The sequence below is a fragment of the Myotis daubentonii genome, chromosome 3 (assembly GCF_963259705.1).
Source record: "Myotis daubentonii chromosome 3, mMyoDau2.1, whole genome shotgun sequence".
In the NCBI taxonomy this organism is placed as follows: Eukaryota; Metazoa; Chordata; class Mammalia; order Chiroptera; family Vespertilionidae; genus Myotis; species Myotis daubentonii.
In genome coordinates, this window is record NC_081842.1 from 71,209,150 (window position 1) to 71,226,138 (window position 16,989).

Sequence of the window (16,989 nt, forward strand, 5' to 3'; positions counted from 1 at the left end):
AATGGTAATTGGCGTACGAGCTACCCTTTTCATTGGCTAATCAGGGCTATATGCAAATTAACTGCCAACTAAGATTGGCAGTTAACTGCCAACAAGATGGTGGTTAATTTGCATATGTAGGCACAATGCAGGGAGGCGAAAGGGAAAGCAGGAAGAAGCCCCCTGCCACTGACAGTGATTGGAAACCCAGGGGGGAGCTAAGAGCTGGGGGGCAGGGCAAAGGCGGCCCTGGGGCCGCCTTTGCCCTGCCCCCTAGCCATGATCGGAGAATCAGGTGCCTTTTCCGCCCTGGCCAGTGATAGCAGGAAGTAGGGGTGGAGCCAGCGATGGGAGCTGGACACGGTCGAAGCTGGCAGTCCCAGGAGCTAGGGGTCCCTTGCCTGGGCCTAAAGCGAAGCCCACGATCGTGGGGCCGCTGCAGCTGCGGGTCCCCACTGCCCGGGCCGGACGCCTAGGCCAGAGGCGTCAGGCCTGGGCAAGGGGCCGATCCTGCGATTGGAGGGTGATGGGGGTCAACGCCTGAGGGCTCCCAGTATGTGAGAGGGGGCAGGCTGGGCTGAGGGACACTCCCCCCCCGACACACCCAGTGCATGAATTTCGTGCACTGGGCCCCTAGTCTATACATATAAAAGGCTAAGTGATCAACCATCCGTCTGTCCAACCATCCAACTGACTGACTAGCGGTACATATATGACGCACACACTGGCAATTTAAAAATAAACATTGACTCGCACATGTATGATACATATAAAGCTCTCACTGGCGCCAATCACACATGTGTCTTAATTTTATAATACTATATTATATATACTATTTTGACATGAATTTTTTTGCAGTAATGTAATTACCACATGAATCTTCTAATTAATGTCCTTTCAATGTGCATGAATCCGTGCACTGGACCACTAGTTAAGATATATTTTACATTCCTTTTAATACTAAATTTTTGAAATCCAGAGTGTGTATAGCACATATAGCACCAATAGCACAAATCAACTTGAAATCTTGCCCAATTAGCATGGGTAAGTAACCACTAGCTGCCATTTTGGACAGGGCAGTTTAGACTAAGATATTAACACTCAAGTAAACACATCAACTTAAAGAAGAACTTTTATTTTTGCCTTTGAGGTAAAATTTAGAAAGTCCCTTCTACAGTTAGAAAATTAACTGTTTGGTAACAAACTTTTAGATTTTCTTTTTAACTTTTTTCTGTTTTATATTTTTTCCTTATTTTTTTTCAGTATCTGGAATTCTTAATTACTCAGAAATTGATGTGTTTTTTTTCCTTTGGAAAAAAATCCAACCTAATTACTATTGGACAAATGTTGGGAAGCCTTTTGCTAACATTAATATGCCAGTATCAGAAAGGAGGCCCAGAATTGTTCCTGGCACCTCCATTACTATCTCCCCCTTTTCCCGCTGGCCCTGTCCTCCCATTTAAGAGCTGCTTCTGAAACCAATATGTCACGCTGTTTAAAAGTCTTGTGCATAAATTTTCAGTTCTCTGTCAGAGTGCCTTGGCATTTCAACACTAGCACCGGGAAACAAGACATTATTAGAGGAATAATTTGACAGCTCATTATTTGGGGGAAGTTCTTACTGTTTCCAGATTATTTAACAAAGCCAGCAGCTTCTTAAGCCATTTAGGCAGTTAATTATAAAATAAAGGAAATGGATCACACCTAAGACACGTACAATTTCACTTTGGAACATTGACTATATTGGATTTCTTTTTGTTTGGTTTTTCAACAAAATTTTTCTTAATTCAGTCACAAAGTCTTTTAAAGACAAGGATGGGGTCTGTACCAAAGATGCTATACGTTTCATGGCTTCTAATACCAGGACCATGGTGGTGCCAAAAAAGGGTGGCAGTTACCTCGAAGGGAAGGTAGTAATGCCACCTGTTTTCTCCTCTGAAAAGTCAGTGGGTTCTGGCATTGGTACCCCATTCCTCTTCACTAAGAGACTGGAGAAAAATTAACTCTTGGGGCTAAAAGAATACTTCTGGACCAAGGTGGATTTTTTCTGGGACTTGTTGCATTTATGACTTCTGAAATTTAAACTTCTAATCAAGTACAGTTTACATTACCTTGGTTTTTAGAACTAGTGGTTTGTAATATAATAATTCCTTTACCACTTCTTTTTCTTGTGGTTATTGTATCCTCTTAAGCTCACAGGGCATGATTCTACATCTGTCCAAAACATGTTTCAAATATTGGAACTGTGCTATTTTCACCTTCCATTTTAGATGGTGTGGTCCTGCTGGTTCTGAAAATAATTTAATTTTCTACACAGGAATAGGGAAATGCAACCTTTCAGGCTTTTATTTAGCCACAGAGAAGAGGTTTTCTGGTATAATTTATTTCCTTCAAATTTTGTTTACTATTAAATCAAAAGTGAAATAATATCTTAAAATTATTTTAGGAAGAGAATTTACATGTTATTATCGAGTGTTAATTTGTATTATTTCATTCTAAGTTTAATTTCTCATATTTCTTTATTCACTTATGATTGGTTTCATAAGCTTTATTCTCAGTTGTTATGCAATCTTTTTTCATTTTATTTCTTTTTTTTTACATTTAAAATTTTTTAATTACAGTTTACATTCAATATTATTTTGTATTAAATTCAGGTAAACAGCATATTGGTTAGACAATCATATACTTTACAAAATGTTCCCCCTGATATTTCCAGTATCCAACTGGCACCATACATAGTTATTAGAGTACCAGAGGTCCGATGCATGAAAATTCGTGCAAGAGTAGGCCTTCCTTCCCCTGACTGCTGGTACTGACTTCCCTCCGGCACTCCGGAACCGGGCTGGCTTTCCCCAGGCCGCCCGCAGGCACCCAGGACCCAGCTGGCTTCCCTTTGGCCCTGGCTTCATCAGGAAGGACGTCCAGAATGACATCCAGAAGCCTCCCGGTCTAATTAGCATATTACCCTTTTATTATTATAGATTATTGACTGTATTTCCTGTGGTGTCTTTTATATCCCCATGACTAGTTTGTAACTACCAATTTGTACTTCTCAATCTCTTCACCTTTTTCACCCAGCCTTCCAAACTCCCTTCTTTCTGGCAACCATCAGTCTGTTCTCTGTATCTGTGAATTGGTTTCAATTTGTTTGATCATATATATTGTTCTTTAGATTCCACATAAAAGTTAAATCATATGGTATTTGTCTTCCTCTGACCAACATTTCATTTAGCATAATAACCTTTAGGTCAATCCATGCTGCCTCAAATGGTAAAGTTTCTTTTTTTTCTTATAACATTTTATTTTATTATTAGAGGCCCGGTGCACAAAATTCATGCATGGGGGGTCCCTCAGCCCAGCCTGCAATGACACCAGAGTCCCTCATCCCCGGCCTCTGGTCCAAGGCCCCCCGCCCCATGTGGCTAGGGTGCAGACGCTGGGCTCGCGTTGCGGGGCAATGACGCCAGTGTCCCACCTCAGCCACTGTGGGCGCCGCCATCTTTGTTGCGGAGTGATGGTTAATTTACATATTACTCTTTTATTAGATAGGAAACTTATTTTTTTCTCTATTGATTAAGGTATTACATATGTGTCCTTATCTCTTCTTTGCCCCCCACCCCTCCACTCATACCCTCACCCCCCAGTGTAAAATTTCATTCGTTATTTTGGTTGAGTAATATTCCATTGTATATATATATATATATACCCCTTCTTTTTTATCCACTCATCTATTGATGGCCACTTGGGTTGCTTCCATAGCTTGGCTATTGTAAGTAACGCTGCAATGATCACGGGTGCATTTATTCTTTCAAATTAGTGTTTCAGGTTTCTTCAGCTATATCCTAGAAGTGGAGCCTGAGTCAAAAGCAGTTACATTTTTAATTTTTTGAGGAAACTTCATAATACTTTACACAATAGCTGAACCAATCTGCATTCCCACCAACAACACATGAAGGTTCTCTTTTCTCTACATCCTCACCAACACTTATTGTTTGTTGATATATTGATGATAGCAATTCTGACAGGTGTGAGGTGATACCTCATTGTGGTTTTTAATTTGCATTTCTCTGATGATTAGTGATATTGGGCATATTTTCATATGTCTATTGGCCATCTGTATGTCCTCTTTGGAGAAGTGTCTATTTTAGTCCTTTGCCCATTTTTAAATTGGATTGTTTGTTCTTTTGGTGCTGAGTTCTTCTGTTCTTTCATTTTGACATGTTTCTTTGTCTCCACATTTTGCCTGCTTTCCTGTGTGTTTGATCCTATGTATTAGGTAGAGCTGCTGTGTCTCCTGGGATTGGTAGAGTGGCCTGTGTAGTAGGTGTCCTGTAGGGACCAGAACCTCAGGTTTTTATACAGGTAGGGTCTGTGTAGGGTGAGGCTGCCTGAGGATATCTTACAACTTTCACCCCTCCACCGTACATTGAAGCATTGTACTTCAGGCCAATCCACCTTGGAGGCAAGCAGGGTGGTACATTATAAAAAGGATGGACGTTGCAGTTGCTTGAAACTGTCTCACATCCTGACTCTTTCATTTAGTAGCTGTTAGACTGTAGATGGTGAAACCAGACCCAATGGGTCTGAGGCCGCCTGTCACTACTTGAGCCAAATTGAACAGAGACAGGGTTGAATCATATATGAGCGTTTATTCCAATAATGCCGGCAGTATGAAGAGAGCAGTCGGTTACCCTGGAAAATCTGCGCTGACCCCCATCACCAGTTGGCTGATTATTTACACACGAGGGAGAAGATAGGTACGTGCAGCTGCAAGCTGCACGTATAACATGGAAAAGGGAGGGGAGGGTCTACAATCTGGCCTTCAGGAGCTCGAAGTCTGATAAAAAGGTGACTAATCTATGATGTTACAAACAGCTCAGCCCATTCCTGGGACAAGAGAATGGTCAGTGTTCCTGAGAAAAACTCCTGGAGGAGGTCAGGGTCCAGGCATAGCAACCAAATCAAAGCATGTCCTGTCCTCGGTCTGTTCTCAAAATGTATTTCTTTTCTGAGAAATAGACCCATCGAGGCATCTTATCTTTTTATAGCCTGGTTTCATCCTCAGTTTAACTCAGTGACTGGCTTATAGCAAGCAGCAAATGAATTGAATTCAGGTAAACTGACTTGAGTGGCAACGTCTAGCTACCTTTCTAAGGATATTGCAGATATTTTCACTGGAAGCTACCGGCACTCTCAGTAGTGGATTCTACTGCCCTCCATTGTGAAGACTATTGGGGATATTTATTAGGGCGAGAGAAGGAGTTTTAAGACATTTTGGTAAGTGATTCTCTTAGCTCTAAAATCTCATTTGAGTTCTAAACTATGAAAATTGAATCACTCCTATAGCATTTTTCCTGTTTCTCTGTGGGGCTCAAGACCATATGACCATTTCCCCTGGTTCATGTGCGTGTGACTTCTTTGTGTCCATATTGCTTTCAGTGACCTATTATTTTCTTAGTGTTATAAATAGTTATACATACTCAACTTTATGAGGAAATGAAAGAAGGCAGAGATTCTGGTTTAAAAAAGGCATGTTGTGGAATGGACTGTCATCAAACGGGCCTGCCGTGCTCCTGGAATCCATGCGCTGCAGGACCTGAGGTGGCTGAAGAAATCCATCCCCCAAACAGCCCTGAGTGTGAAGCTATAATACAGAGCAATGGGATTTAAATTTTGTGCTAAGTAATGTTTTGAAATTAGGTGCCAAGTTGGCAGAGTGTTTCTAAATTGACAGCATTGGGCAGCATTCCATAACAGAGTCTCTAGTTTATGTCTTAACTGAGCTGGCTGGGAACACATCAAGAGTTACAGCTTCAAGTTGTTATAATGTGTGGCTTGCCACGCTGTGGTTGTGACAGAAGTACTTTCATTACTTTGCAAAGCTTATAACTTTTCTTTTAAATTACCTCTTTGAGTTGCCATTTCTCTTAGGTGTGATCTACCCTAAGATTAAATTTTGTTAGCCTGTTCATAGTTCAGAATTTAAACTAGTTAAAAATCTTTATGCACTTCTTTATATTCAGGATAATGCAGGACTTGTTAATTTCAGCTTCAAGAAATCTTCAGAGATTTCATAGGGACTTTAGCAATAAATGTAGAAAATAATTTTTGTAATAATATACAGTATTTTTATGAATAAAAACATGGCACTTCAGAGATGTTCCAAAAAGGATCTAATTTAGTCTAGTGCCTGGAGTTTAGATTTATTTTTTCAACCATGGACCTCAGTAGTTGGGCTGAATGGAAGTCTGTTGTCTGTGTACCCAGTGTGGATAGATGTAGAAGGTGTCCTAGGTCTAAACACCTGTGAGAGACTGTTCTACTCCTTTTCAGGCAACCTGACGTACATACCACCCTGTCCACTAGGTCTATGGGCAGTGGTTCTCAAAACAGGCAGAGTTCAAGGAGTCACCTGGGTAGCTCTAAAAATTCACTTTCTCAGACTCTAGCCACAGAGAATCGTAGATAAAGGAGATAATGACTGGCTACAGGATTCCACTTTCTGGCTCCTCTCCTGAGTTTAACACAGTTGCTGACCACAACACACCAGTCCACTTATGGAGCAACACTTAAAACGGTAGCAGAACAACGTGGATAGATTGGGAGGAGGAGGCCACAGAGAGGCCACAGCCACAGCTGGAGGTGAAGTAGAAACTTTCTGAAAATACCCATTGCTGAGCAGGTGACAAAAAACCTCTCTGTCTCCTCCTGTCATATTCCACAGCCTATCAAGGCAGTTTCTGCCTTAAAATACTTTCCTCTTTCCCCATGTCTGTCATGTGACTCTGTGTGCATTTGGTGGTGTGTGTGTGTGTGTGTGTGTGTGTGTCAGGAGGTTTACTCACTCTTTATCTCTCTTTTGTTCTTCAGTTTATTATAACCAGTTAAATGGGAGGTAAGAGAGAAAGAGAGGTACAGATAAAGATATCGACACTTCTGGCACAGTTTAAGACAGAAAAGAGACATTTAGGAGGAAACAAGAGAAGAACACATTTTGGAAAAGATGCAAAGCAGTTCCTAATGGGTAGAGAGTAAGAGTATATTTTCCCTAGATCTTCCGAAGATACTCTTCATTATTTTGTACAGTTGTATCCCAGTTTCCTAAGCAAATGGCTTTATTTATAAAAAATGATTGCATTATCATTGAAGATGATCAATCATGACAAGTCTTTCTTACACAGGGAACCGTATGTTGTTCATTTTAAATTAAGCCAAGGGAGTGCTGAATAATTATCACTTAGACAACACACAGTTATTTATGAGGGTGCTGGTCTCACAGAATTTATAGCCTGAAGGGGGTACAGATAACAGGCAGCGGCACCAGTAAGCGACGTGCTGTGATGGAGAGGCATGGAGAAGGGGGTGCCAGAGGAGAGTGTTTTACCCCATCTTGGGGAGCGGGAGAGGGCTTCAAGAGGAAGGAAGGTTTCAAGTTGCATTCTCGGGTGAAAAGCCAACCGAAAGTGGCCAAAAGATCGAATGTGCCTAGGCTTGGGGACAAGAGAGCCGGCCCCGTATCTGAACAACAGAGTGGTCCTAAATTGCTAGACAGATGCTGGTAAGAGGCAAGGCTGGAGAGTTAAGTGGGGGCCAGATCATGAAGGACCTTCTACATCATTAAAAGGAGTTTGAAAGTTACATTGGGTGGCCCATTTCCTATACAGATTTTATAGTGCACCTCTTTTCTTTTCTTTTAATCATAGATATCATATTTGCATAAGAGGCATTGCTATTCTGTTTGTCATAGATAAAAAGGAACTTTGAAAGTATGCATGTGTGTAGAAAAGGGCTAATGGGGAAGGCTTCTGTTCATTGTGTCTTGCTTGCAAGGTTGGTCTTTGGTGGGCTTCTGGGAACTTGGCTGGTATACAGTTCCCTACACTGATATAAACCTTTCCTAACAGAGAAGGGTGATGGCAAACCTCCTAGACCAGTGATGGCAAACCTTTTGAGCTCGGCGTGTCAGCATTTTGAAAAACCCTAACTTAACTCTGGTGCCGTGTTACATATAGAAATTTTTTGATATTTGCAACCATAGTAAAACAAAGACTTATTTTTTTGATATTTATTTTATATATTTAAATGCCATTTAACAAAGAAAAATCAACCAAAAAAATGAGTTCGCGTGTCACCTCTGACACGCGTGTCATAGGTTCGCCATCACTGGTCTAGACTATGCAAACAATATGGTTTATACTGAAAACCTACTTTCTTTCTGGGACTCTGGAATTTGATACATGCTAGGCAGAGGGTGCCTATGTGACCAGCTCCCAATGAAAACATTGGGTGCTGAGCCTACGATGGGATTTGTTGGGCAGAAACATCACATACATGTTCCTGCACCTTGATAGCTGGAGGAAGAGTATGTTTTGTGTGACCTGTCATGAGAAGGAGAGGCCAAATGAAAGCTGCACATGGATTCTTCCAGACTCCACCTCTCTTCCCCCGATCATCCACTGTATATCCTACTCATCACTGTGATAAATCTTAGTCCTGAGTACCATTATATGGTAAGTCCTGTGAGACCTTCTAGCAATTCTCCTAACATAGAGGAGGTCTTGAGGATCCCCAATACAGATACAAGGAACATTTATTAAGTGAAATAATTGACCTAACAAGAGTTAGAAGTATTAGTGTCCTTGTTTGGATTTGTATACATTTTTTTTAAACCAAAACTTGTCTAACCCAACTTGATCTCCCACTATATTTCTCTAATTCTCAAACTTGGCTCTGAATTATTTTTGACTTATCTCCAAATGACAGAGATGTGCTTGCTTTGAGGACAGTCAAAAGGAAGAGCTATATTATATCTAAGGGCAATTTGAAATCAGGAGATCCAGAAAGCATTTGAATAATGGCAAAAGTCCTCAAAACCTTTTGCCATTAGTGTCCCAAGGTGACTTTTTTTTTCATTGAACAGATGAGGACTTAGTTGATTGTGCCGCTCCTGGTATACTAACGTCAATCACACTGGGTATAGTGCTATACCCAAATGCAGACAGCCTCTCGTCACAATAAAAATGCAATAGTATTTATAGAATAGTAGCCATGGACTAGATCCCTTTTTATAATTTATGTTGGAAACTTTTACTCAAGACTTACTTTCAAATAATTTCTTTTTTTTTCTTTTTCTTCTTTTTTTTTTTTTTTTTAACAATTCAGAGAAACTCCTGGCTTTTTAATGAACTTTAGATCCTGCCTGAAGGAACTTACTAGCAACTAGGAAATCCTTAGATTTATTATGGACCTCATCTTCATTTTTGTAAATTCTTTGGAGAGCTCTGTTCTTTCTTACAGAGTAACTGGCATTAGTGTGACCCCATTGAGCGGTCTCCCTGCTTTAGGTTTTATATTTCCTTCCCATCATCTTTGTCTCCCGCTGGACTGAGGTAGGATTGTAAAAGTAATGGGTTTACTGCTCCCTGATTTCTGTTTGGCCTTGGAAGCCCTTCAGTGTAGGCTTTCCTGGGACCCAGTAGATAAAGAGCACTACTTCTGACGCATGGCGGGGCTTGTTCTTGTCTAATTGGAGGAGATTTACAGTTCATAAATGGACTTTAATGTAGAAGCTCCCTGCAGTTAGTATGCAGCAACACAGTGATTTCTCAGCATAGGCTATTTTACATAGTTTCTGCCCCCATTTTATTGTCGTCCCATCCTTTATTTTTATCTTTTCTCCTCTTTTTTACTTACCACATCATCAAACTCCTCTCCTTGATTGGACATAAACATTATTTTAATACTTATTATACTTGCAGAATGAAGTTTTGTGTTTCTAGTTCATAATTTTCAAAGCAAATGAAACATTTTTACTGTATTCCTCTGAAATAGTTTTATGGAAATATTTTTATTCGTGTAGGCCTAGATTCTTGTTATGTTGGAGCAGGGGGCTTGTTTTGTGTATTTGGCTTCGTTTTGTCCTTCTGGGCCAGTAGCTTTAATGGAAAGTATATTTTCTACTGCTGATGTAAGTATACTTGGAAATAGTTATTTGCAAACAAAAGTTCAGTTCTAATCAAAGTGCAGATTATTCAAGTAAGCCCTTGTCCTTAGAGGCCTGCTTTTTTTGTTACTACTTTTACTTAAATCTGTCAGTTGTCTTTTAATTACTTGTGAGAAGAAAAACAAACCTAGTATTCATGATTCAACCACTTATTTGTAAAGAAGCCTGCTTGGTGAAATACCTGGCTGGTGTTCAGAGTGTCATTAGGTTTAGAAGAAAAGTCCCAGAGGCTGCTAGTAGTAACCATCATAACCTGATAGTCTGATTCTGTGACCCTCTGAAAATATGTGTCCTTATCGTATCTTCTAATAGCCTTTGCTGTTTTCTCTTCCAGTGTCCCAGAGAGATGGTCATTCAGAGCCTACACCTCTGTTCTGTATTTTGACCCTTGGATGAGAATATTTATTCAGGCCAAAAAAGTTAAAACAAAACACCTATGTCATTGCCTCTACAAACCCAGGTAATTCAACTTCCTTTAATTATCTTCATACAGTTTTTATTATAAAATCAGTATGCCATCCGCCCCAAAATTGTGAAGGTGATTTGGTAGTAAGATTTCTATAATCCAATAGCAGGATTTTACAGTTCGACAGTAAGATTTTTGCTATTGTAAGTAAAATTTAAACTGCATTTTGGAAGGTTTGCTAAAGAGTAATCATGTGTAACAAATGGCCACAATAACAAAACACTGCAGTGAACTCTAAGTGAGATAAGCACCTCAAGTAAGAATTTGGTTTGTACTTTAATGAATCTTAGGTGCTTTGCTTGTGATAGTTTCCACTAAAAAATCACAGTTCATTTATAATTTTTCTTTACTCAATATATTTGAATGATTGAATCATGTACTTCTATGTGTATATATTTTATGTATAGAATGGATATATTTATAAATACACATTGAATTCATTTATATTTAATATTTTAGCATAAACCTTTTTTTATTACCACAGTAAATCTAGTTAACATCTATCACCAAGCACAGTTACAAAAATTTTTTCTTGTGATGACAACTTTTAAGATCTACTATCATAGCAACTTTCAAATATGCAATTTAACTATATTTACCAGACTGTACATTACATCCCCAGACTTATTTTATTACTGGAAGATTGTACCAGCATAAACTTTTTTTAAGCTGACATTTGCATATTATCAAACTTACCTTGACCAGCTATACATGCAATCAAAAAAGTTACGCTTTGTGTGTTGGTTTTCTGGGTGAGCATTCATTCATTCATCACACATTTATCCAAGTCCTCTGTGAGCTTGAGGTCGTGTTAGTTGCAAAGCATAAAAGAATAAGATTAGCTCTAGTTTGAGGAGCTTAATATCTACTGGGAGAAACATTTAATGCTTGTACACTACCTACATATGCCTTTTTTATGGATTTCAGAGAGGAAGAGAGAAAGAAAGGTTGGGAGGGAGGAAGGGGGAAGGGAGGGAGAGAAAGAGAAAGAGAAAGAAACATCGATGTGAAAGCGAAATATCAATCAGTTGCCTCCCACACATGCCCTGGGTATGTGCCCTGAATGGGAATCAACCTGCCACCCTTTGGTGTACAGGACAATGCTCCAGCCAAAGGAGATGTACCAGCCAAAGCTATACTATGTATGCCTGTTTACATGTATTATTTTGCCTGATTTTTGCAGTGTCCCTGTGGGTTATGTTTTATCACCATTTTAGAGATAAGGAAATATCACAACTGGACAAGAGCTCAAACCTTCTAGCTTCAGATTCTTTACCAATTCAAATTCCATGCTCCTCCCCCTATAGCACACTAACTCTATTTTTATAACAGACCTTCATTTGTTATGTTGTCTTATTTCCATGAAAAAGTAGATGCTCTCCTGGGCCTTGCAGTCGCTCATATTAATATTAAAAATTATAGATCTGTTAATTGTATGCCCTGGCCACACACCAGAGGATTTCTGAAAAGCTTTACTTTTGATTTCTAATCACTTTTAAAAAATATATACTTTTATTGATTTCAGAGAGGAAAGAAAAGGGAGAGAGAGACAGAAACATAAATGATGAGAGAGAATAATTGATAGGCTGCCTCCTACACACCCCACACTTGGATTGAGCCCACAACCCCACCATATGCCCTGGCAGGAAATCGAATTGTAACCTCCTGGTTCATAGTTTGACGTTCAACCACTGAGCCACACCAGCCTGGTGATTTCTAATTACGTTTGATCGGCAGATCATATTTTGAAAAATGAATTATATCAAGCTTAGACTTTCTCTGTAAACCTACCTATTTGTTCCCTAATTAAAAAATTTTCTATTGGAAAGAAATTGAGGACAAGACACATTATGTGGTTTTGATTGCTCACATATTTCCCTGTGGTTGCACACCAGTCTATCTCTAGTCCAGTTTCCAGATGTAATGTCAAGAATATGAAATCCAGTGTGTCCAGGATGGCACATTTAGTTTTCCCAGATGCACTTGGCCTGGGGAACTACAGTTGAGGTATAACAACACAGGTGGGGCCATGGTATGCCACGAGATTAATGAAGTTCATGCTCTTCGGTAGTGGAAGTCCTGCCGTCCAAGATGAGGACAACTTTGCCCCTGGAAGAGTCTAGATTGTTGTTGAAAGAATTATTACTTTTGGAAGATTTTCAGCTAGGTGATTTTAAGGTCTCTTTCAACTTAAAGATTCTATAAGTTGTAATTTTTGGAGTCTTAAACATTGTCTATCTATCTATATAAAAGCCTAAGTGACTATCGCAACTGAACAGACAACTGGACAGGCTGAATTGGGGTGACTAGACTGGCTGGGGTGTTACCGAGGGGCAACCAAATGACTAAGCAGCACGCTGCATGGGGCAACCAGGCCTGCAGGGGGGTTAGTGAGGGGCGACCAAACAACCGAGCAGCATGCTGTGTGGGGCAACCAAGCTGGCAGGGGGGTTAGTGAGGAGAGACCAAAGGACTGAGCAGCAGGCTGCATGGGGCGACCAGGCCCGTGGGAGGGGGGTGGAGTTGGGGACAACTAGGCTGGCGGGGCGGGCAGTGAGGGGCAACCAGGCCGGCAGGGGAGGCAGTTAGGGGCAATCAGGCAGGCAGGCAGATAAGAAGGTAGGAGCCAGTGGTCCTGGATTGTAAGAGGGATGTCCGACTGCCGGTTTAGGCCCGATCCCCAGGTTGGCAGGGGGGTTAGTGAGGGACAACCAAATGACTGAGCAGCAGGCTGCGTGGGGCGACCAGGCCCACAGGGTGGTTAGTCAGGGGTGACCAAACGACCAAACAGCAGGCTGCGAGGGGGGGGGGGTCAGGCCTGCAGGGGGAGGGAGTTGGGGGCGGCCAGGCCAGTGAGGGGGCAGTGAGGGATGACCAGGCCAGTGGGGGGGGGGCAGTTGGGGGCAACTAGGCCTGCAGGGGGGCGGTTGGGGGTGACCAGGCCAGCAGGGGGGGCATTTAGGGGTGATCAGGCAGTCAGGGAGGTGAGCAGTTAGGAGCCAGTGGTCCCAGATTGTGAGAGGGATCCTAGACTGGAGAGGGTGCAGGCTGGGCTGAGGGGGAACTCCCCCCCCCCCCGCATGCACGAATTTCATGCACTGGGGCTCTAGTTTATCTATATAATACAGACAAGTTAATGTATGGCTATGGTACTTGATCTTAGGCAACAGACATTACGGATTTTCTTTGGCTTTGAATTCTTTTACTTTAGTAGATAAATAGCTCTCAGATTATTTAGACATTAAATCTCTGCATATGAAGGCAAAATGGATATAAAATGGTCATTTTTGAAAGCTCTTTAAGGGAGACAGAGCCAAGCTATCTGTTGGAAGATCTTCATTTTTCATTATCACGGCTTTGCCATAGACCAGTAATACTGAAAGGAGCCCAAAGACAGGGAAGTGGAGTCACCTGCTTTCTCTGGAGCAGCACCATCCTTTTTAAGGTTTAGGGACACCAAGTTATGGCCTGCCTATGGAGACTCTGCAACACTGTTCTTCTGGGACAGTCTTTTCATGTCTTAGGGACACTCCCCACCTCTCACTGAGTTGTTCAGGAAACCAATGAATTGGATGGATATAGGATGATATTTAGTTATTTTTAACATTAAGCTTTTTAATGTAGGTACCTGGGCAGACTTCCACAAATACTTCAGATTCTTAAGAGAAATGTATCCAGCTACTCATTTCATTTCCTCATTCCCAATGCATTTTCCCTCTAAACACACATGGAGGGAGTATGTACTTAAAATGTGGTTTTATTAGATAACTAGAGAACCGATGCACGAAATTTGTGCAAGAGTAGGCCTTCCTTCCCCCAGCTGCTGGCACTGGCTTCCCTCTGGCACCCAGGACCTGGGCTTCCCTCTGGCTGCAGGCAGCCACCCAGGACTCGGGCTTCTCTTGCAGCCCTAGCTTTGTCTGGAAGGTTGTCCGGAAGAATGCCCAGTCTAATTATCATATTACACTTTTATTATTATAGATAGAGGCCCGGTGCACAAAAATTGGTGCACTCGGGGGGGGGGGGGGGAGAGGAGGTTCCTCAGCCTGCCTGTGCCCTCTCGCACTCTGGGACCCCTCGGGAGATAACGACCTGCTGGCTTAGGCCTGCTCCCGGGTGGCAGAGGGCAGGCCCAATTCCTAGGTGCAGCCCCTGGTTGGGCTCAGAGCAGGGCCAATTGGGGAGTTGGGGTGCCACCCCTGTCATGCACAGAGGAGGGCGGATTGGGAGGTTGCGATGCCACCCTCAGTCACACTCAGGATAGGGCTGATTGGGGGGTTGAGGCACTGCCCCCTGTCACACTCAAGGCAGGGTCGATGGGGAGGTTGTGGCACCACCACCTGTCACGCACAGAGCAGGGCCAATCAGGGGATTGGGGTGCAGCCCCCTGTCACACACAGAGCAGGGTCGATCAGGTGGTTGGGGAGCTCCCCTCGTCACGCACAGAGCAGGGCCGATCAGGGGGGTCGGGAGCTCCCCCCTGCCACGCACAGAGCAGGGCCAATCAGGGGGTTGGGGCGCTGTCCCCTGTCACGCACAGAGCAGGGTTGATCAGGGGGTTGGGGAGCTCCCCCCCCGTCACACATAGAGCAGGGCTAATCAGGGGGTTGGGGCACTGCCCCCTGTCACGCACAGAGCAGGGCGGATCAGGGGTTTGGGGCACCGCACCCTGTCACACTCAGGGCAGGGCCGATGGGGAGGTTATGGCTCTACCCAGTCACACACAGAGCAGGACCCATGGGGTAGGGGGGGGGGTGGGGGCGCCGCCTTCTATCACCTACAGAGCAGGGCCAATCAGGGGGTTGGGGCGCCTCCACTGTCACACTCAGGGCAGGACCGATGGGGAGGTTATGGCTCTACCCCATCATACACAGAGCAGGGCCCGTGGGGGGCGGTTGGGGCGCCGCACCCTGTCACACTCAGGACAGGGCCGATGGGGAGGTTATGGCTCTACCCTGTCACACACAGCACAGGGCCCGCGGGGGGGGGGCGGGGGGGGGGTTGGGGCGCCGCACCCTGTCACACACAGAGCAGGGCCGATCAGGGCGTTGGGGCGCCGCACCCTGTCACACACAGAGCCGCAGGGTGATCAGGGGGTTGGGGAGCTCCCCCCTATCAGGCACAGAGCAGGGCTGATCAGGGGGTTGGGGCGCTGCCCCCTGTCACGCTGATCCCGGTGCTGGGAGGCATATTACCCTTTTACTATATAGGATAGAGGCCTGGTGCACGGGTGGGGGCCGGCTGGTTTGCTTTGAAGGGTGTCCTGGATCAGGGTGGGGGTCCCCACTGGGATGCCTGGCCAGCCTGGATGAGGGGATGATGGCTGTTTGCAGCTGGTCACACACCATTCAGGGTGGGGGTCCCCACTGGGGTGCCTGGCCAGTCTGGGTGAGGGGTTAAGGGCTGTTTTCAGGCTGGCGGGTGACTGAAGCTCCCAACCTCTCCTTTTTTTCTTTTTTTTTTCTTTTTTAATTCTGGGCCAGCTTTAGCTCTGAGGCTTGGCTCCAGCTCGTAGGCCTCTGCTGCTGAAAGCAGGTATCTGGTTAGTTTGGGTTCTATAATCGAAACACTGTTTCAACTCCAGCTCTGAGATCCCGGCTGGCTGAAAGCAGGTTTCTGGGCTTTTGTTTAGCTTCTATATTTGTTTTTTTTTTTTAATTAAATCTTTATTGTTCAGATTATTACATTTGTTCCTCTTTTTTCCCCCCCCATAACTCCCCTCCTCCCAGTTCCCGCCCCACCCTCCGCCCTCACTCCCCACCCACTGTCCTCATCCATAGGTGCACGATCTTTGTCCAGTCTCTTCCCACATCTCCCACACCCCTTTTCCCCCCAAGAATAGTCAGTCCATTCCCTTTCTATGTCCCTGATTCTATTATAATCACCAGTTCATTCTGTTCATCAGATTATTTATTCACTTGATTCTTAGATTCACTTGTTGATAGATGCATATTTGTTGTTCATAATTTGTATCTTTACCTTTTTCTTCCTCTTCCTCTTCTTAAAGGGTACCTTTCAGCATTTCATATAATTCTGGTTTGGTGGTGATGAACTCCTTTAGCTTTTCCTTATCTGTGAAGCTCTTTATCTGACCTTCAATTCTGAATGATAGCTTTGCTGGATAAAGTAATCTTGGTTGTAGGTTCTTGGTATTCATCACTTTGAATATTTCTTGCCACTCCCTTCTGGCCTGCAAAGTTTCTGTTGAGAAATCAGCTGACAGTCGTATGGGTATTCCCTTGTAGGTAACTGAGTTTCTTTCTCTTGCTGTTTTTAAGATTCTCTCTTTATCTTTTGCTCTTGGCATTTTAATTATGATGTGTCTTGGTGTGGTCCTCTTTGGATTCCTTTTGTTTGGGGTTCTCCGCGCTTCTTGGACCTGTAAGTCTATTTCTTTCACCAGGTGGGGGAAGTTTTCTGTCATTATTTCTTCAAATAGGTTTTCAATATCTTGCTCTCTCTCATCTTCTGGCACCCCTATAATTCTGATGTTGGTACGCTTGAAGCTGTCCCAGAGGCTCCTTACACTATCCTCGCATTT

The 16,989-nt window shown here is 43.2% G+C and overlaps 1 protein-coding gene across 1 annotated transcript in view; it reads left to right on the forward strand.

Moving 5' to 3' along the window:
* MORC1 (MORC family CW-type zinc finger 1) overlaps positions 1-16,989 on the forward strand; it is a 145,704-nt gene that overhangs the window by 26,295 nt on the left and 102,420 nt on the right. The window contains exon 9 of the mRNA XM_059686177.1: positions 10,317-10,442. Within this exon, the coding sequence (XP_059542160.1) occupies positions 10,317-10,442 (126 nt within the window). The remainder of the gene's footprint in view (positions 1-10,316; positions 10,443-16,989) is intronic.